The sequence below is a fragment of the Acanthopagrus latus genome, chromosome 8 (assembly GCF_904848185.1).
Source record: "Acanthopagrus latus isolate v.2019 chromosome 8, fAcaLat1.1, whole genome shotgun sequence".
Lineage (NCBI taxonomy): Eukaryota > Metazoa > Chordata > Actinopteri > Spariformes > Sparidae > Acanthopagrus > Acanthopagrus latus.
The window spans coordinates 5,849,980-5,871,778 of record NC_051046.1 but is presented as its reverse complement, the minus strand read 5'-3'; the positions used below and the strand labels follow the sequence as shown (position 1 = coordinate 5,871,778).

Genomic DNA, 21,799 nt, shown 5'->3' with positions numbered 1-21,799 from the left:
CCTGCCAGCCGAGACGTACTCGGGGATCGACTGGGTAGAGTGTGTGTGGTTCAGTTAAGCTACATGTAGAGACCCTGGTGATACTACACGCAAAGTTTCATGTTGTGTCGAGCCTTCTTAGTGCTTTAAAAATGTTGTATGCTAGCATACAAGTGCCCCGTGCACTCTATTGAAAATTCGCTTGCCTGAAAACGAAACTACAGTAAATCTTAAAGGTGCCTCTTTTGTTGTAATTATGTGTTTACAAGAAGGTTTGACTCATGTACATTCACAAAAAAAGCCTAAATTTCACTTCAAGTTAAAATAGTCAAAATACAGAAATGAGATGCAGAAAATCAGAGACAATGTTTTCTTCAACGGCATTTCCAGAACCACAGGTTTGAGGGAAACGCAGGGAAATAATAGATACATGGCTGAAATAACACAAGTAGTGTTAGTGGTTGAAGTTCCTTAACTCTAGTTCTAATACAACAGTATGAAATAATAAATCTTAGTTTAGTTTTTACACACACAGGCACACAAACAGGACCGCTACACATGCATTAATGCCTGGAGAGGTGCCAGAGAGTGTGGGCTGCCCTGGAGTTAGGCGTCTGGATAGTTAGGGGTTCAGTGCCTTGCTCGAGGGCAGTGCCCAGGAATGTGAACTGGCACCTCTCCAGCTCCCCAGTCCTGCTCGTCCCCACAGACTGAATATTAGCATCAAAATATACTTAAAATACCAAAAAAAAAAAAGGACTCATTATGCAGAGCGAGCCTTCGGTGTTTAAATGTTTTGGTGTGTAAATGATTCATGCTCACCAAATGTTTCCGTCCGGCAGATCAGCACCAGTCACAACGCGACTGCACGGTAATTCCTTTGGGTTAATGCCGACCGACAGAGGTACGTCCACTGAAAACTCTTGTTTTATGCCACTGACAGGCTGAGGTTGTTGTTCTCGGTGTCCTGACAACATTCTGGAAATGATACATCACAGAGACGGAACTCTTTGCTACATAACAAAATCCTTCTCGTAACCTGAAACACAACCTGCGCTCGAGGAGAAGGTGAGCAATTGCAATTGATGTCCCATCTACGACTCTCAAAATCAGTTAATTATTCAGCCGTGACTTTGGGAAAACATTCTCGCTGGCAGCTCCTCCGGGCAAAACTCTGACTCACATTTCCTAGAAGGAGACTTTTTGTTTCTGGTTAGAAAAAAAGGAAAATTTCCAACAAGAAATCAGTAGAAATCGTCTGTGTGAGGCATTTTTATTGGAAGTAACTTTGATGATGTAGTTGCCAAACGTGAATAAAAGACCATGTTTAATGTCAAAGTTTCAGCTGGTAAATGTGGACTACACTTTTATAAGCATTTAAACTACTTGACATACTTACATAGTTGATTTATATTTTGTATTAATGATAAATCTGCAAAGTAACTAGTAACTAGTAAGTAAGGCGTCAAATACAAGTAGAGGGTTTAAAAAATACAATGGTGGCTTCCAAAATGTACAAGTATGAAAGAGCACAAAATGTTTGTGCTAAATCAAACTTATTTTTAAGTCCAGTGCTTGAGTCCATTTACTTCTTGCATCTTCTGCCAGTATGAGAAGTCGTGTTACGGATGCAAACTTGACCCAACTGCTTGAACACTGACACTTCAGCTGTCTGTAGTTGAATAACATCCAGTTTTTAGAAATCGTTGGCTGGCGTTGATGAAGGGGGTCCTTGAGTTCATCCGACGGGGCTGTACGTGCACGTCTGACACAAGTTCTTCTCCACAAGATGTGACAAAGTATAAACATCTTAAGTTTGTGTCACTGAGTGCTGCCGTCTCTTCAAACGGCCATGTTTTCCCCTTCGCAGTGTGTTTATTCATAAAGAAATGAAACACCTGTAAAGGTACGAAGCGCTGGTAATATGTCGGCCTGTCACCAGCACAGCCACTCAAATTGTCGGTAATTTAGCACTCAGTACTTCTGAAAAAAACAATAATTCAGAGCTGTGGCCCGCTGACTGTCTGTATGTTTGTGTTTGTGAAACACATTTGAGATGATCAACGAATCACAGAAAAGGCCTCGACTGGTCTTTTATCCCGTCCTGTCATTTACCCTCCGCAGAGGAGCCCGTCCTTCTTGGCCCCGGTTCGCTGTTTACGCTGGCAGGCCTGCATTTTCTCCTGCTGCCTGTGACAGCCATTAAAATTAGCTCACGCAGTGCCATAATGGTGAGCAGCTGTCACTGCGTAGACAAGAAGGGTAAAGTGCAGCATTACTGGAATGTATTGGACTCGGAGAGGGATGGGAGGGGAGAGGATAATACCAGGACCGTCATTACTGTCTGGCAAAAGTCTCACTGCTGTAGTGTGAGACCAAACAAACACACACTGCTGCGGTCTGCACCACGTCTCTGAACGGAACATTTTATCAGCTCGGATTTATTTGGTTTCGATCCTGGAGAGAAAACATTAAACCTCCACTTTCCAAAAAGACTTTTTAAACGACACTGTAGGGGGGAGAATCAGCTTAGAATAATAAAAAAAAAAAATTGATTGTCCTCTTCATCTCATCCTCACATGGGCAGTTTATTATTTACTTTATCAACACAACCTTGGACACATTTGGATCACAGTCATCTCTTTGTGAAGCAGAGTGAGCAGTCACGTGCTCGGCCTGTGTGTGTTCAGTAGTGAGAGTGAGGAAACACCCGGAGAAGGTCAATAAATACTATGGAGGCTATGTCCCAAACACCTCTGTGGCAGGTTGTGAAAAGCAGCTCACTTGTGTAGCACTGGACTCCTGAAACATTGTTGGACTGTTGATGGAAAGTTTAAAAACAACTGATCAGAACCAAACAGCACAACCAGAGATATCACCTCTTTTTATTCCACACATTCATTCCCTCCTTTTAACACCTGGTGACTACATTACCCACAATGCAACTTAGCCGCTGAGTGACATCACTGGAGGCGTTTTATGAGCATACACACAGCTTCCTCTTTATACTTTTCTCTTCCACGTAGTGCCCGTAGATGAGTGTTCAGCCTGTTGTTGTCAAGTTGCTGTGGAAGTTGTTGTGACTTGTGTCAATACACGTATTGATCTTCTGTCTCCTGCAGCCTCCTCTGAAGACTCACAGCAGCGTCAGATTAAAATATCATTCACTGTTTTTTTTTTTTTTTTAGACTTTAGACTAGAAAGATCAATTGACCACACGGAAAACGTCGAGGCTGGAAGGTCCCTCTTCACCGTCATTGTTTTTATAAATAAACATGCCCCCTCCCGTGATGCCGGCCATGTGACTTCCTGTCTCTGAGCCCTTTGTAGTCACATGACGCATCAACAACACAACACTGAGCGGGCGCATGGAAAAACACCGCGAACGGGCCTCTGCCCTCGATCACATGTAGGCGCAGTATGTACAGTGTGAGCTCCTACAGTGTGCGAAATGCATCATTAAACAGAATTGATTAATCATTTCAGCAACATCGCACTTCTGCTTTTCACATCCTGTTGTGTGCTGTCCAGCAGAGCTCCATCATCGGCACAACAACAGCGATAATGTTTCACAATGAAAGGTATCAAGCGAGTCGCCATGACGGCTATAAAAAACAAGTTGTGTCTCCAGTAAATCACAAACCAGGCGCGGAGAAATACGACTTTATCGCTGGCTGATTTCACAGATCGCTCATATGTCTAGTTTGTGTCTTAAAGACCGGCAGGTTTTATGCAGATGTCTGATCAGTGTTGATGGTAAACACTGTCAGTTGACTGGCTCTTCTTCTGACACCAGATATGTTTTCAAGAACTGTTTCAGCTTGGAGTTATTCTCTGCCTCCAGGTAGCCAGCTGCTCTAAAGCAATGAATATAATCTTAATATGTTGATGCTAATTTTTTTTTTTTTTAAGTGTTCCTTAAATAAGTGGGATCACTAATTATTCATTTGTGTTTTATCAGGGTTTGAGCACAGCAGGCGCTCGGCAGAGTCGACTAAAGAAACTAGATGTGTGTTTACTTTCGGCCCTTTGCCCCCCTATTAAATGTCAGTTTTTAGCCCACCCAGGGAAGAAGATTGGCGACCGCTGGTCAGTGACTCTCCAAGTCGTGACCCCGCAGATAAATCAGGCTGGTGGTCGAGACTCTTCCACCAGCGCTGAGACATTTAACTCATCCTGACAGTGCCAAAAAGAAAATGTTTTTGTGTTTTTTTTGGTTTTGTTTTTGCGTGTGTGGAATCGAATCAGGCTGACGTGGATATTCCGATTTAGATCGATGGAGTCCATATTAACAACTGTGTAATCCTCCATAGTTCCCTCCTCAGACATGATGAGCATCTTCTTATAAATTGTGACGATGTGCTGGCTTCGTTTTGAGGTATACTACATGGTATAATGGCCTTCGGGATGCAAAATTAGAGATGCTCACTCGTCGTTCCTGCTCAGTTTTTCACACTTTATTAATAGTAATGCATTTTACCACAAGTGTAGTGGGTTTGAATTGTCTTTCTGCTTATTAACTGTGTGTGTGCCGTGACAAATAAAGGAACAAGGAAACTGCACGAGGCAAAGATTTGTATTTGTAACCGCGAACATCATGACAGTCTCTCAGACACATTTAAGGCCTCTGTGGAAAAAAATGTCATATTCTTTATTTATCCTCAGTTGATAAACAAAATAGATGTGACATGACAAAATAATTACTAATCCTCCTTCTGGCCTCATGTTTCATCTAAACTGCCTCGTGTTTCCCGCTCGGTGTGTATACACTTGTAGGAGACTGTCTGCATCTGAGAGGAGGGTAAGAAAACATACAGTTGAACGTCAGCGTGCAAAACCGTTTTTTTGAAATTACAAACCCAACATTTTGTGGTTGTTTCACCCCTTTTCCAGAGTGAAAAAAAACGGCTGAAACGTTGTAAACACAGCAAGATTGATTTAGTTATCTCAAGTCCAGCTGCCTGTCTGAGTCCCCCTTTCCTCACCCCGGCCCTCTTCCCCTCCTCCCTCTGTGGCTGCAGTAGTTTGACTCCTACAGGCTGTTTGAGTCATGCTGGCTACTGGCCTGGCATCCACCTTCGCAAGCCACAGCCCAGTTCAGTCTGGATCCAGACTCATGAAGCACACAGATTGTTTACTGCTGTCGGGATCTGTTTTTAGTGCATATAACGGAGCATTACAGGGTTACTTCTATCAGCTGACAAGTATTTTCTGCACAATATTTACAGAGCTGCAAAAGTTTTTACAACAGCAAGAGAAAGAAGACTGCAGCTCTTCGTCAGATTGATCCGTCTTGTTGCTTTTTTTCTCTCTCGCTTGTTTCAAACACCGAAAATGAGTTTCATCAGGCAAACATAGTTAAAAGATTAAAAATAATGTGATTCAGCAAATAAAAGGCAGTAAACTAGGAAAGCATTTCATTGAATTAAGTTTAAACAGGATGTGTTCACAATATTTGCCCATGACTTTGATTATATGTGACCTTTTTGCAGTGTGAAAACAGCTTCCTGAAGCTTCGAGACGGCGTCGTTTAACATTTGGCACCGAGATTCAGTTTGCCACCGATCACTGTATCACTGGAGCAACAAATCATGATCGCTGTATCTCAGTAAACTCAAACCGAGAGACACTCTGCAAAACCATGTAGGATTCTGGAATTAAAGGGTAACTCCAGCAATTTTTGCAAACTGAAGTGTGTTTACAGGTCTTGAGGAGTATTTCTGCATATGTGAAATAAGTAGTATAAAGTTTTTTGTGGCTCCAGAAGAAGCTGCATGTAATCTGCTGCCAGTGATGTCACTCAGTGGCTAAACTGCATTGTGGGTAATGTAGGCACCAGGTTTTGAAATAAAAAGGCAGCATCATAAGGGTTTAATCGCTTGACCAGTGGACTGCTTTCCTAAACCTGGCGCCTACATTACCCACAATGCAACTTCTCACTTAGTGACATATCTGCCGGCAGATTACATTTAACTTCCTCTGGAGCCACAAAATCTTTTTATACGACTTCTCTTCATATGCAGCACTGCTCCCGAAGACCTGTAAACACACTTTAATGTGTAAAATGGATGGAAGTACCCTTTAAGTGCATAAAAAAAAAAAATCAGCTTTTTTGCTTTTGTTTTTGCTGATAGTTGTTTAGTGTCACATCTGTATTTGAGCTGTAAGTCACAAAGCAAAAGTCAGGATAATTAGAAAGATTGTAATCGATTTGTTAACGTGGAAAACAAATACTTGGTTTAGCTTGTAAAGAACAGACCAGTTGTTTTTCTCCTCTTCTTCTATTCACGACATTGAAAGTACAAAGTTACATACATAATATAGAAAAATTGTGCAAAAAGCCATTAAGGTACAACCGACACCAAAGGTTAATATAAACTGAATACTCAAAGAAAAAAACACACTTTAGTCCAGACAGCTGGCGTCCACCCTCCATCCCATCACCACATTAAACCTTCTGCCACTGCTTATAGGAGGGAGAGCCAATCTGAAGACCGGCGAAGAACACCTGGTAGCGGTGCTTCCACATGATGAAGGCGCCGACGGCACAGACCAGCGCCTGGACCACGTTCAGCACGATCTGGAGCAGGAAGTAGAGCGTCAGTGTCCCGGTGATCACCTCACAGTCGTCGACTCCCTCGTAGGTGAAGGTGCGGGCGATTGGATCCTCCAGGTTCAGTTTGCACACACAGTCCTCTCCCATCTTCTCACATGTGAAGTTACTGGTCTGAGCGTAGTGGTGCGAGGCGAACGCCATGACCAGCACCGAAATGACCAGGCCGATCGTACACAGGATGAAGTACAGGAGCTGCAGAGGGCACAGAGCAAATCGTGTGGTTTCACCACAAAACCTCAAAAGTCTTTTGTGCTTCTTATACTAGAAACCTGGCTCCTGCTGCAGTCTATCGTCTCATGATTAACTCTGAGTGCCAAAACCGTAGCTTAGAAACAGACATGCTGGCTCAGAGCCTATGGCAAGTTAAAGAGATTACCCACGATACTACAGGGAGAGGTCTGACCCTCAGAATAGGAGCCCGGCTCCGAGCACAGATGAGACACAGCACATGCAAGACTGCCCTGCAGCTACAGCCGCTTCCCACCTCCAGTGCGCATCCTGGGTGAGTATGAACAACAGACAGTGTCTAAAAATACAGTTGTAAAAATGTGACAGAGGCTTTGTGTTGTTTATGCAATTGCACAATCTCAATCACACGGAACCTTCATCTTAATCCGCCGCTTATATAACGGGAGGAGCGCTCGTTTGCTGGTGTATTTTGATCTCAGTTACACGCTGCTTATGGAATTATGCAAGTGTGCTTGATTTTAGGAGAAAAAAAAAAAGCTATTTATGTTAATTTTGGAACAGCTGTGAAATCTGAAGTATGGTGGGTTATGGGCAAAAAATGTACACACAGCAGCTGCATCAACAAGTACTTGATTGAACATGATGTACTCCACTAAAAAGGAGATGATCTGAAACCCTGAACCAGGTAGACTCATCACTCAGTCCTTTAGGTGTTGTATACAGTCATGATGGTGTCCTGGAACACTTTCCAGACGGTGAATTATCATCTGAAAAGGTTACTAGAGGGCTCTCCACCTTCATCCTACAATTCAGTAACACCTCACTTCAGAAATCTCTCCACTGCCAGCGTGCAATCTGCTCACGCTGCTCCAAGAGCAATCGAAATGAATAAATGACCTGATTGTAGAGCCATTAATTCTTAAGCTAATAATGAATATAAGGCCATGAGATCATCGAGCTGTTTCAATTAATGACATTAATAGTTGGAAACACACTGGATTGTGAGAGAGTGAAACACTCGAGGCTAATTGCGGCTGTTCTCACATTCGCATTACCGACCGTTTTTAAAGGAGACGTTTATTTGGCTTTACTTGTGAAAGGTCAGTGCTTATGGATGAGACGGGGAGCAGAGTTTACTGCAGTGCGACAGAACAACACAGTCATAACTCAACGAGAACGACGCATGCATCATTTCGATAACTACTTCTTCAAAAAGAGAGTTTAATATTTTCCTGCTTCTGAAACTTTGTGCGTTAAAGGTGCAATTTGTAAGAATCGGCAGCCCGTCGAATTCATGCTCCAAACAAACAGGCGGCAGCGTCTCACCAGAGCAACCTCTAACTGCAGCTGCCGTTAGCTAGTTAGCTCAGTTAGCCGTTCAGCTAGCATTTAGGACTGGGAGCTCAGGGACCAGTGGAGCGCTTCACAGTCTATCGCTGTGTCTCAGTTCAGGGTCTGCATCCTTGGGAGGAGCATTTGTCACAATGAAGGCTGTCCCAATCCGAAGGCTCCTCCAAATGCAGCCCACATATGTGGCCTTCTTTTCCCTCGTTTTGGAGGATGCACTGCCTCTTTACTTCGTGGCCTCACATATCCCAAGATTCTTTGTGCACCCGAAAAAGAAGAAAGAAAGAGAGAAAATGTTGACATCGCGTGACGTAGATCGTCACTGTCATGAGCCTGGGCGGCAGAAATCATGACTTAAGGGTAAAACAACTGGTGACGCAACCAGGAAATGCTCCAAAGGCTAAACCATCCTATTTAACGGCTGACGCGGTTAACAAGGTCTCTCCGAGGGACTCGCCTTCGAAGACCGCAAAGGCCGGGTCCTTCGAAGGGAGCGGACCCTGAACTGAGACGCCGTCTATGTACATATTTGATCCAAGAGCATGACGGGAAAAAAAAGATTGGTTCCAGCTTCTTTCTTCTCCTAAGTGGAAAAAAAAAACCCACAACGGTGGACTGATTTTAATTGCCTTGAAATTCCGACTGCATATATTGTACGGCTAATTAAGCCGAACAATCGAGTCGCATTAATGAACTCACTCATCCACTCGCAGGAATCCCCGCTGAGCTTCTCTTTAAGAAACTGGAATGCCTTTCTCTCTCTGCGCCATTTACAGTTACAGTTTCTCCAAGAACGAGAGTGAAACAGTGCTGTCTGTCTGAAAACTCAACTTGAGGAACCTGAACTGACCCCGAATATGATGTGGCAGATTTGTTTGTCAGCATCTGTGTGTGTGTGTGTGTGTGTGTGTGTGTGTGTGTGTTGTAGACTCACCTTGCAAATGAACTGCATAGACGTCCTCTCATCGGGGAGGTAGGTGATGAAGTACAGGATGAAGCCCAGGATGGACACTAAACACAGCTGCAGCAAGAGATCAGAGCATGTTTTTTTTTTTAAAAGAAATCACTAATATCTGGTCAGTGATGTCAACGTAATGCTCATCTTGTAGCTTTCAGTATCGTGGGGAAAGCCTTCAGCACATGCTTGTTGGTATTACAGAGTATAAATGTATGTATGTGTTGTTGGACACAGTATAGAAACAAGCGTCTTATTCTCAATTCTGAGTCTGGGTTTTCAGGCTGTCTCTTAATATTGCATGATTGCATGATTCAGCAGTAAGCTGTCATCTGATTACATTACTCTCTCCCCCTCTCTCTCTCTCTCTCTCTCTCTCTCTCTCTCTCTCACACACACACACACACACACACACACACACACACACAGACACGCTCACACTCGACCTCCTCAGTGCAATTGGAGTCTTGTGACTAACATGCAGCATCTTATTGAAATGTTTTTTTCCCAGGTTCTTAAGCACTCAGGATTCTCTGGAAAGGTCTCGATGACCTACGTGTTTTTCACTCGGCTGGATCTCGTGAGGATCTAACTCGGGATGTTGGTGTCCAGGGATGTTTTTCGAGAGCAGATGGCGTCTCTGATAGGCCCGGCACGGTATCCAGGCGGCAACAACACGTTTTTACTCCCGTCACCAAAATGTGACCTTCTATCTTAAAACCAAATCAGGATCATGAGGACAAAAAAACAAAAAAAAAACAAAAAACAAGGGAAATGTGTTGTTGTTTTATATGACACATTTCACAGACAGTTAATCTGTTCACTGAAACTAAACACAACAACATTTACAGTCTCATTTACTCTTTAGTGCTAAAGTGATTTTTATAGCTGAAATGTAAATGTTCATCTCTTACTCTTCAACTGACGCTTCAACTGCTTTCAGTGCTCACGTCAGCTGACGAGGGCCGACTGTTTGTGTCACCTTATTTCCCCAGAAAGCTGCATTTGAACGTACCGCAAAGACTGCAGCCGACGACCAGCAGCCACTGTTGTGATCAAGCAATCTTTTTTTTTTTAGTAGCCTTTCTTCCAATCGAGAATATGTCAGATAAAACTTTACAAAATAAGGGGAAACCGCCCTAAATGGGTGAAGTTGCGGAGAGTACAGGGAAAAGCTCGAGGACCTTTTTCTTTCTTTTTCTGTTTCTCATCTTGTGCACTGAGACCGACAGCCAATCAGAGCGACTTCTCTCACTGATGGCCTCGACCTCTGCCCTGGTCTATCAGGGCCATTACACTTTAACTCCTTTCGGTCTTATCCTAAACAGGTGCGTGCCCGTGGGGTGGCCTGGTGGTGGCACCGCCCGCCCCTGAAATTGGATTATCCACCCTAAAGTGTGACGGGCTATCTGCCCAGAGAGAGGCGGGACCTCAGCTTGAACCAACTGTTGGAGGCGGATTGTTTAATGTATATTGTTTTCTCTTTGAACGTAGCTACTTTTGAGAGGTACGACCTCTTTTTACGGACTAAGGAAGAACGGAAGCTTCGTATTATACGTATATGATGTCACTCACTCTGCTGTGTTGTGATTGGTCGGGCTGTTTCTCTTTCACATACAAATGTTAAACACATGAATGTAGGAAACTGTCAGATGCTGTAATGTTAGTAATGTTAGTCCTTAAAGTACACATAAAAAATGGTAAATGAATTGTATTTAGGAAGTGTGTGTGCACGTGCTCATGCTTCCCCTGTCTAACTCAGTGCCCTACTTGTGCCAATCCTAGTGAAAAAAAAAAAAGGTGAAATGTTTACACACAAACTGACAACTCCTCTTCTGACAGCAACACAACCGAAACTTCACATGCTTCACATCATCGGACCTTTCAGCTGCAGTCAGCTCAAGCTTGAACTGAAATTTGTGCTCAGTGTTTCAACTTCAACTGCACTTTAAGTTGTGTCAACTTTAAGTGCATTTTCCAAACAATAACTCACATGCATGTTCGTAGCTTTGTGACATTTTAATCAGTTTTGCCAATTGCACAAATTATCCAACACATGAAACTTGATGAAACCGTCAGATTTAAACGCTTTGGTGACAAGAATCGTGTTTAAATGTGTTTTATTCTGAAGGCAGATGGTAAGGATGACGAGGTGTGAGCAGGTACAGCATGCACGCACATCCTATATTCCTTTTAAAGTTGTGAATGAGGTATTCAGATGCCACTCAGGTGTTCAGAGGTCAGGCTGGAAGACGGCATGCTGTCATCGGCTGGCTCGTCGCATCTAGCCAGATGTTGAGGATTTGTTGGACGCGTGCACAAAAAACAACAGAAGGTGCGAGCAGGCCTGTGTGGCTGTGATGGGTTTGGAGATTCAGGTGCGTACATGTGACAGATGGAGATTTATCAGAACATGACAGTGCCGGTGACTTGCCATGCCTACAGTGACCGTCTGCCTGAGACAGGTGGGATATAGCTGAGGGTCATGCAGCAGTATCAGACTCAAGAGTCCATGCAAGTGTGCGAGCTGATAGAGTGTATAAGTATGGAGCTTACAATGATCCCAGCCCAGTGTGGCGTCTCCCTGGCAAGGAGCGAGGGGCTGATGGCCAACATGAGGAAGGCCACGGCCGTGACGGCCACCCCCAACAGCAGCTGGAGCAGGGCGACGAGCAGAGGGAAGCGACAGACTCTGCATTTTTGGCCGTCTTCTGGCGCCGGGCTCTCATCTCTCCTCTTCTTGCCCTCCTTCTTGTCTGAGGAACCTTTCTGCCCCTGCCCCATATCTCCTCCTTACTTTACCTCACTTTCCCCTCTCTTATCTGCACTCTCGACTTTTTGGTGTTGCAGTGTTTTGGGTGGACGATCTTGTCTGCCGTCTGCCTCGCTCAACCCTTCCCTTCCCCTCCCTTGCCAAAGGCCTCCTCTCACCATAAGCCCCGCTCGGCTGCTATTTGGAAACAGAGAAGGCTCTGAACTAATATGGAAAACATTTGGACTGGATTCCTAAAGCAGCACCAGAGCCACATATAGAGCAGGCGAGCATACTGTGGAAGGGAGAGGAAGAGGAGGGAAGGAGGGAGGGAGGGGGGCAGGAAGACGCCAAAGGGGGATTCCAACGTACGACAGCGAGGTGATCTCACTTCTGCTCACTTTAAGGACAAGAAAAAGAAAGAGGGGGGAGGTGGGGAGGCAAATCAGCAGGTATGAGTTAATGAGAAGCCAGCACAGAGGAGGTCACACTTCATCAGAGAGCTGGAGTGATTGGATCCTTCTTTGTCAGCACTGTTACACAAGAGAGCCATATGCTGCCAGCCAGAAACAGTCACATGACTTACAGGAAGAAGTAATGTGATCATAAGGCATGTGAGGGCATTACATGGGCCCGGAGTCTTTTTTCTTTTTTTTTTTTTAAAAGGAGTTTCTCAGTACTTTAATGTTCCCAAGGGAGGAGAACAGGTGTCCAGAAAACTTTTTTCCTAACGTGTAACAACTTCACGTTTGGATGGAAAAACTCCAATTACGCGCAAATGTAGCGGTGACATCACACACACACATGATTTAATTACTCCATGATAATTGTTTTTAGAGCATGAGACAGATCAGAAGAGAGAGTCAGAGTCATAAAACCCTCATTTAGCAGTCACCTCCCCTCCTCCTCTCCTCTGTCACATGACTGTTAACATTTTATTATTAGACAAAGACGCGCGGCTGAAGGTGGGAGAGCAGCAGCACCCATGCTGAGGTTAATAAAGAACCGCGACGCACGTGTCTGCGCACACAGCTGGGCCGGTGCCATGGTTACTGACAACGCAGCTTCGAGCGGCTGGAGATGTGTTGCCGTGCCCTGGGTGTAGCGCGTGACACATGCACGCACGCACACACACACACCTTTCGATGCACTTTGTGTTTACGCGCGTGTTTACTTCACATTAACTAGTGTGTGTGTGTGGTTTTTTTTAAAATTATTATTAATGTTTTATTAAAAGCTGGAAAAACTGCGATATTTGTGATTTAAAGTGTGTGTGTTTTTTTGTTGTTGTTTCACACGAGATCTCGCGTCCTGTCACTTCATCTGGCTCAAAGTTCAGCAGACACATTTTCTATGAGGAGAGTGAGACGTCCCCGCCGCCAGCACCACTGTTTGGACTACATCGCTATAGGAACAGCCGCGGTGTCGCTGCCGCCGCCGCTGCTGCTGCTGTAACACAGAGCAGCTCTAATTACCGGACTTTGTGCTGGTGCAGGCTACACGTGAGTCGGAAGCTTGTTCCCTACCGGAGGCGCGCGTGCGCTCTAACCACAGCACCGACGGCTCGGCGAGGCGGCAGCTCAGGGAACTATAGACATCAGTCTGAGACGCGAGCTCCACCGGAGGACACGCACCGCGCATCAGCTCCCGTTCAGCCGTCCGTCTTGCGGGGTCGTGTGAAAAACAACAACAACAACAACAACAACCAAAAAAGAACATTTCCTCCAGAGAAGCTCGGGAGAAGAGACAAGTCGAGAGAAGTGATGGATGAGAGAATACCGCATTTACAGGACAGACAGTTCATGGAGCATGCAGATTTCTTGGGGTGAGTGTCGCTTTTGGCAAACTCTTGTCAAACTGTCGCTCATAAAAAAAAAAAACAACAACAACACATACAATGATTAACGCTTCTCTCACCTTCTTTTCCTCCAGGATGGATTACCCCTCTCTCTACATGTGCAAGTCCAAGAGAGGAATCAAACGAGAGGATGGTGGGAAGGTGCGCGCCTTTTTTTTTTTTTTAATTATTTTTCTTGTCATTTTTTATTCTAAGAGAATCGAAATGTTCAGTTTGTTGTTTCCGTTAAACTCAGATTATTCAAATATATGATACAGCAACTTTTTTTCCCCACATATACACGCGAGTTTTAACGCATCAGCCTCTTGTTTGTGCCAACAGGACGCGTACAAGTTACCACACCGGTTGATAGAGAAGAAGAGGAGAGACAGAATCAACGAATGTATCGGCCAGCTGAAGGATCTGTTACCCGAACATCTGAAGCTATCGGTGAGATCACGACACCACAAAAAAAAAGTTTAGCGAACCTGTTTTGTTATATATATTTTTTGACATGAGAGACAGACAGAGAGCGAGCGAGCAGCTGAACCTTTGTTTTCCCTCCACAGACGCTCGGGCATTTGGAGAAAGCGGTTGTCTTGGAGTTGACGCTGAAACATCTCAACGCACTGACTGCTGTCACCGAGCAGCAGCACCAGAAGATCATCGCTTTGCAGAATGGTGAGCTTGAACGACCTGGATCATTTTCAGCGATGTTATGTTGCCAGACTGGCTGGATTTTTAAACTTTACTGGTCCGTAATTGCGCATGACCAGGACAGATATGAGTAATATGGAGATAACGCGCAGACAGAGAGCATGTTGACACGTTGTCATTGTCTTTATTTCACTGATTATCTTTGTTCTGCATGTCTCTCAGGGGACCGGTCGATGAAATCTTCCATTCATGCGGATCTGGACGCGTTCCACTCCGGGTTCCAGGCCTGTGCCAAAGAGGTCCTGCAGTACCTGAGTCAGTTTGAGAACTGGACGACACGGGAGCAGAGGTGCGCGCAGCTCATCAGCCACCTTCACAAGGTGCTGGCGCAGTTCCAGCCTGGCGCGCCGCCTCTCCAGCACCAGCTACCCGCCGGGGACGCACAAGATGGCCAGAAAGCCGACAGCCAAGCAAACTGTGTCCCGGTCATCCAGAGGACCCAAGGCGGGGAGCTTAACGAGAACGACACAGACACGGACAGTGGATACGGGGGCGAGGCTGAGAAGAGCGATGGCAAAGAGAAAGAATGTGAGCGCAATAAGGCGCAGGGACACAAGGCGGTGAAGATCAAGCAAGAGTTTGGAGATGATCGCGCCGCCAAGAAACCAAAGATGAACTGGCCTGGGAACGGGTTAGGGGGCGCAGACCCCGCCAGACCCGACCTGGCTTTAATGAACTCTCTGATGGGAATAAGCAATGTGGGACAGCAGACACCGATTTGCATGCCTTTCTACTTCATCAACCCCTCGGCCGCGGCGTCCTATATGCCTTTTTTCGATAAGAGCAACATTGAGAAGTACATGTACCCAGCCGCAGCCGCCCTGGCGTCCCCGTTCCCCTGGCTATACCCCGCACACGCGTCAGCGGCGGCGGCCGCGGCTGCTGCCGCCGCCTTCCCCGGCTTATCTGCGCACTTTGGATCCTCCTCGCAGTCCAATGACTCCCACAGTCCGGACAGCGACGAGTCACACGAGGCTGAGGCTGGCTCACCTGAGGAGCGCGAGGAAAGTCCCGCGAGTGACGAAGGAGAGGGTGACGCAGCCGACACGTTCCAGGAGCGCAGCAGCAGCCGCAGCAGCAGCAGCCCGCACGACGAGCACTTCTCCGCCTGTGAAACGAGCTAATTGTGTCCGTGTTTGCTCTCCGCGCGCTCTGCCGAGGAGCTTCTGTCTGTCATTTTCTAAATATTAGGCGAGTTTTAAAACGAGGTTTCACAGAAGAGTTTCTCATGTACAGTGTCTTTGGCGAAACAGGGGACAGTTGTGACGGCGCGTGCCTTTTGCACTCCTGCTATAGATTAATCAATCTAAACGATTATCGACAATGATTGACATTAATACATGGCTGTGTTGTTGCTGGAGCTAGTTTTTTTTTTTTTTAAATCCACTTTGATAGAAAAAACAAACAAAAACATTTTGGAAAAACGGCAGCATTGGTGCCAAAACTTTGAGTACGCCGTTTGTGCGCAACGTCCCAATCAGCGAGTCTCTCTGGATGTATGAAGTTGCAACCGACCTCCGCCAAGGTGACGAAGAGCCTGGCTGACTCTGACTGTAAATACGCTCACCTGGAAGACAGTCTGATTCATGAACATGTCAAACGTGCACTAAACGGGCCTGTAGAAGAAGCCACAGTACCTCATCCCCAACTCTGCATGAGGGGGGGGGAGGCTGATTGGGAGGCACGTTACTGTCCCTCCTGAGAGGAAGTGAATAGCACCCCCTCCTCCCAAACATCTCACCATTAACAACAACAACAAGAATCAGCTACTTTAACAATTACAGTTTGACCACAGAGACATGATTGGGAGAGGTGTCAGGCCTGGTTGCACTTCAGCTCATTTGTTTGTTTGTTTGTTTTTTTAAAAAAAGATCTGTTTTTCTTTGTTCTTGTGAGGAAAGAAAAATGAAAATAAAATCTCTGAAAGCATTCAGTATGATGGAGAGAAGGAGAAGGAGAAGAAGAAGAAGAAGAAGAAGAAGAAGAAGAAGAAGAAGAAGAAGAAGAAGAAGAAGAAGAGAGCCCTCACACACAAAGGGGGGGGGCTGCTCAACCAGCATATATAGGCTACGTTCCCCCCTGAATGAAGCTTTTCAGCACAGAGATGCAGCGACCTCCTGCACCTCCAGGAAACCTTGTAGGATAGCACCTTAGAGATCTTTGATATTGAATGTACCTGTATTTTTTCCCAGCTGTTAAAAAAAAAAAAGTTTGTATGTAGGATGATCTTTACTCTACGAGACGTAAAGTGCACTTTCTTCTGCTTTTATTCCCCCTCAAAGAAAAGTCTCTCACTGTAGTTCTCTCTGGACACTTTTTTTTTTTTTTATTATGTTGAGTTTGTTCTTGAGATAATACGAAAAGAAAATAAAGAAGAAGAGGAGGAAGGAGAGCAGAGACACCACGTGCTCTGTGGTGACAAAGTAATTGACCCGTTTTTGTCACAACACGGTTCACTCGTTGGCTCTTTCAGGGTAAAAATGATTCAGATCATAATCAGATTTGAGAAAACCCTGCACGCCCGGCTGCCCCCTCGACTCTGTGTTCTGTGCTATCATTATGTAAAACCTCTGCTTTTCTTTTCTTTTTTTCCTAATATGTGACAAAGGTGGGAGAGGAGCTGTGGTCGCGTGACCATCCGTTATGATTGTTGCCGTTTAAGGAACTTTAACTTTATCTTGGCCTGTTTTTCTTTTTGTTTTTTTGTTTTTTTTTAAATTTTGTTTCTAAGAGATTAATTCCTGCAAGTGTTAGTGTTGTTCAGCTTCTCTTTTCTTTTTTAAAAGTTTCACACGTGACTGAATAAAACAGATGATTTTCATTGTATTTTTGCATACAGGACATTTGCTTTTGTAGTTTTTCTTCAGCTGTTTTTTTGTTTTGTTGTTGTTTTGCCTCAAATCTGTTATCAGCTGTTATATAAAGTGGCATGTGCGTCTGTAAATAGGTTTTTGTGAATATACCATAAAGTATACATGTCTATGTCAATGTTGTAGAAGTCTATGGATTCTTTTTTTTTTTTTTTTTTTTTTTTAAAGTTTAACTGAGCAACTGTTGCACATTTCGTTAATGCTTTACACATATGCTGTTCTAAATTATTGCTGATGAGTTGTAAAATAAATATCAAAACTGAACTCTGCAGCCTTCTTCTTCTTATTTAACACAACAGATGAACACACATGTAATGTTTGGGTTGTGCAGGAATGATGCAGGACTACATTACCACTAACAGCCAGTGGTGGAAGAAGCATTTAGATCCTTTACTTATGTTAAAGTGCTAAAACCGCACCGTGAGAGTACAAGGCAGGGCAGATGAATGTTCCCTGTCAGTGCTGGATAAATATCGCTGCTGCATTAATGTGCATGCTGTATGTAACTTATATTCTATAGGACAATCATACACATGCAGCATGTCTAGCCTGTGAGAACAAAGTTTCTCTAAAAAAGTCCACTTTTATAGGAAAAACAGCCTATTTTCATCTTGGTACTTGAGGCAGTTTTTTTCCTCCACCCTACAAAACACTTCATAGGAAACTTTTACGCTTAAAATATCCGACTTTGGAGAGGAACGGTGTGTAAATCTTGAAATGTAAAGTAACTAAGGCCCTTGGAAAAATGTAGTGGAGTAAAAAGCACAAAAACTAGAGGAGCGGAAGTAACTAATTACAACTACTCAAGCTGCTGAGATTAAGTCTGGTGCTTTTTAGAGCATTTTTTCAATCTTACGCTCACTAAAGTATGAATTAGACCATGTAATCCACTCAGTTACTTGTAAAAGTGACTCCATGGCTCCTCTGATCACAGAGATGACAGTGAAAACTCTGACAAACAGACGAAAAAACACAAAACTGTGCAGCAGGTGCAGGTTTGAAGAGGCGAGCGTGACCACTGAGCAGAATAAAGCATAAGATCTGCAGAAACAGAAACTTCTTTAATTGAATATCTGCTTTTGATAATGCATCAAACACCAGCGGCTACAAAGTAACTAATTCTCTGAGCAGTGGATGAGAGAAATACTTTGCAATACCAGTAGTTTTACTTGAAACTGAGTAATATTTCAGTTGTGTAACTGTAGAGACTATGAGTACTCTTTCCACCACAGAGTAAAAGTACTTGGTTACGTTCAACCACTGCTAATAACATTTCCAGAAGTCCAGTAGATGAACTGTATTGTTACAAAGTCTCTGATCAGCTGACAGGTCGCTGCAGAGGAATGTACAGTAAGCCAAGGCTTTAAACAAATGTCATGTGATAGAAGGATGATGAAGTGAGATTACCCTCAGTCTGTACCGGCTCATGAAAAACAAGGGGGCCTCCTCCCAACCTGTCTGAAGCTTACAGCCGGATCAAACACGCTTCTTTGTTGTTGCTGCTCTCTGTGATATTATTTTCTGTATCTGTAGGAATAATTTTGTCGGTCTTGGGACCTCGGCGTCTTGAGTTTATTCTTTCTAGCTATCCAGAAGACCAATTTCTGCCAACTTTCAAGGTTTTAAGGTTTCATGCCTGCTGCCTCAAGGTGTTTTAAACTCTCTCAGCTCAAACTGCAACAAGGTTCAAGGTTCAGCGTCTTCTTTCCACGACTGAGAGCAACTTTGAAAGTTTGAGCCGATGCACGTTTGCCTTTATTTTCAACGTCCTCTTATAAACCCAAGTAACATAGTTCACTATGCAGAGAAAATGCATTTTTATACACAAGAACATTTCCTATCATTTCGCTCTTCTGTAGGGAAAAAAAAAACAAAAGGTGTCTTTCCCCCCTCAAGTCTCTCCCAGCCATGTTGTGTCCACCATTACTGTGTAGACGTCTCCCTCTAGTGGTGAAAAGCTCGAGGAACATGCTGCTCCATACATCACAAACCCCCCCCATTTCCTTACATCCACCAGCAAACACGTACGGTTACCACGGGCACCTGCAGTGGCGCATCTCTTTTTTTTTTTTTTTATCGTCAGATGGTTTATTGAATCATGCAATCCTTTGTCATACCAGCAGCCACTTACAGCCATACATCTGTCGACACTTTGCAGTATATTAAGGCAAGAAAAAAACCCAAAACATTAAAAACAGGTTATATACAGCGACATCTTACAGTTCTCTAGAACATAAACAGGTTGTAAACAGCTACGTCTCGTCCCCCCGCCGGGGTGGAAAAATGCACACAAGTGGTTTCTTAAAGGGAAAATCCACCCAAATACATGCTATCGTTGATTTTTAAAAAGGTCTCCTCTTTCAGTGAAAAGCAGAGAGAGACACACTGCAGTGGTGATGTGTGGCTGAATGCTACAGGGTGGACTTTTCCTTCTGTATTACATCCACTGTTCATACCTGGTCAACAGTACTATAGTATACAGTATGTGTTGCAAATCAGATCACAAGTGAACGCAAAACACAGCACATAGTATCACGGTGACAGTAATACAGTAACAAAGTGGAAAAAAAAGCACTATCATTGATGTTTCTTTCCACTGACATTTATATAAAATACTGACAGGTAAAACATAATTATAGTTTCCTCTTTGTTGCTGCGCTATTGCCGTTTTCTCTCTCCCGTGCAGCACCGTGGCTCTAAAACATCGAGTGACATCTGATCTACGCTGACTACTGCTCATTGCTTCAACGTCCCTACTAAAGCTTCACTGTACGTTATCTGAATACGCCGACTGTGGAATGGATTTAAGGCACTTGGATGTGAGTAGCAGCTGAACTACAACCTAAGAGGGGATTCAGACCTTGGCTGTTCTGACTCTGCACACACACACACACACACACACACACACACACACACACACACACACACACACACACACAGTAGCTGTAGCTATTCATTGTTTACATGCCACCATTTGTACATTTGTAGACTCGACTAATTGATTTTTTTTTTTTTCACTGTACTGTGGGTGCTGTGCACATCCAGATATGGCTATATTAACGACACAATCATGCAACAAGACCTGCTAATCTTTGGCCAACCAATCCTTACAAGAAAAAAACAAAAAAAAAACAAAACAACAAAGCGTAATACATTTGGCAAAAATATACTGTGTAGTCATCTTAACAACAACAAAAAGAAATCAGCTTAAGAGGATAATTAACTGGTTCATTATGCAGGTATTACTGCAGGAATGAGCGCACTCCAATCTTTGTAACCGTGAACGCACAGTTTTGTAATAAAATAGAATAATTCACTAAATAAAGCTGTAAAGTAAGAAAACATATTTACAGTAAGCCATCATTTTGGTACATTACAGACAATGACATTCTTCGGTAACAAAACTATTAACCATTTGTGCATAGTTTGAACATGAACAGACAATCAGAGCTACGGGAATAAAATTCTGATATGCTAAACATGAGAGATTCTAGCCAGTTTTACTACAGACACAAGTAGATCCTTCATTACTTATACGAGAACCGGTCGCTATGCTGGGTAAAATGTATTCACTGCAGGAATTACACAGGAGTTTTAGAGATACAGTTCGTAAGATTCACATACCAAGAATTCTCAAGAAATACTGTTCAGAAGGCAATAGTTTTGAGTCATGATGCTAGTGAGAAACAATACAAATCATTCAGCAGGTACTAAAGTGGGAGTCAAAGTACATTAAGTGGATATGTTTATAAAGGGAGTCCACAACAGCCTGATGCGTAGAGTCCTTCCGTGACAGACAACTCTGCTGTCGTGTGTCTTCTTCATGTCATAGCTTCGAGGCTGTAATCCCACTAAGTGCTCCATGACTTCCATTTAAAAGATCAACACCAGTCCTTCGCTAGTGGAGTCCTTACACCCAAGGTTGCCTTCATGTAATTGAGAAAACAGTGCATAGTAGTGTGCTACTGAGGTATCCTGTACAAAGATATCCACTTACAAATGTGTTCTCGAGTGAAAATGGGCTCCAGGAGGGAGAAAAGATGCGTTTCGCCGCCACACATATCGTGACTGCCTCACACGTAGATCCCCTCTGGGTTCAGGCCAGAGCTGAGAGGGTTGTGGAGGACCCGGAGGTGACCGGACATCGGGTGTGACGACACGGGGCGCTTCAGGGAACCAGTCAGGGGAACTAAATCTGATGATGAGAACACATGAGAGAAAGAACTTTAAAAACACTTTGTACCTTAAAGTGTGCTTCAAAAGATGTGGCACTAAAAACATAGTCATTTTCACACAATCATTGATTTTATGCAAATATATAATAAATACCCAGACTACACCTGGGTTTTAAGAAATAGAGCCTTGAAGGTGCTACATGATATGTCTGCTGAGGCGCCACCAGGGGGCAGTGCCGAGCCACAAACAAAATCTGCCTCTGCGGTGAATTTTATGGCCGGGAACAAAAAAAAAAGCTTGCTGACTTTTCACACGTGAACTGGAAGGTCACCAGAAGGACATGCAGACCCAGTTCATTACT

The 21,799-nt window shown here is 44.0% G+C and overlaps 3 protein-coding genes across 6 annotated transcripts in view; 1 reads left to right on the top strand and 2 right to left on the bottom strand.

Moving 5' to 3' along the window:
• Nucleotides 1-6,244: 6,244 nt before the first annotated feature.
• sspn (sarcospan (Kras oncogene-associated gene)) lies at nt 6,245-12,230 on the bottom strand. Its single transcript, XM_037105804.1, has 3 exons — nt 11,643-12,230; nt 9,066-9,152; nt 6,245-6,787 (listed from the first exon to the last, which is right to left on the bottom strand). The coding sequence occupies exons 1-3, from the start codon at nt 11,868-11,870 to the stop codon at nt 6,428-6,430; spliced, it is 675 nt and encodes a 224-aa protein (XP_036961699.1). The 5' UTR covers nt 11,871-12,230; the 3' UTR covers nt 6,245-6,427.
• A 36-nt stretch (nt 12,231-12,266) lies between these two features.
• Nucleotides 12,267-17,490, top strand: bhlhe41 (basic helix-loop-helix family, member e41). The gene is made up of 5 exons (XM_037105803.1): nt 12,267-13,663; nt 13,771-13,837; nt 14,018-14,125; nt 14,245-14,356; nt 14,555-17,490. Exons 1-5 carry the CDS (start codon nt 13,602-13,604, stop codon nt 15,514-15,516), a joined length of 1,311 nt encoding a protein of 436 aa, XP_036961698.1. The 5' UTR covers nt 12,267-13,601; the 3' UTR covers nt 15,517-17,490.
• A 1,508-nt stretch (nt 17,491-18,998) lies between these two features.
• Nucleotides 18,999-21,799, bottom strand: part of LOC119023704 (ras association domain-containing protein 8) — a 40,659-nt gene continuing 37,858 nt past the window's right edge. For all 4 annotated transcript variants that reach the window (XM_037105799.1, XM_037105800.1, XM_037105798.1 and 1 more), the window contains one exon: nt 18,999-21,457. In XM_037105799.1, the coding sequence (XP_036961694.1) occupies nt 21,336-21,457 (122 nt within the window). In that variant the 3' untranslated portion in view covers nt 18,999-21,335. The remainder of the gene's footprint in view (nt 21,458-21,799) is intronic.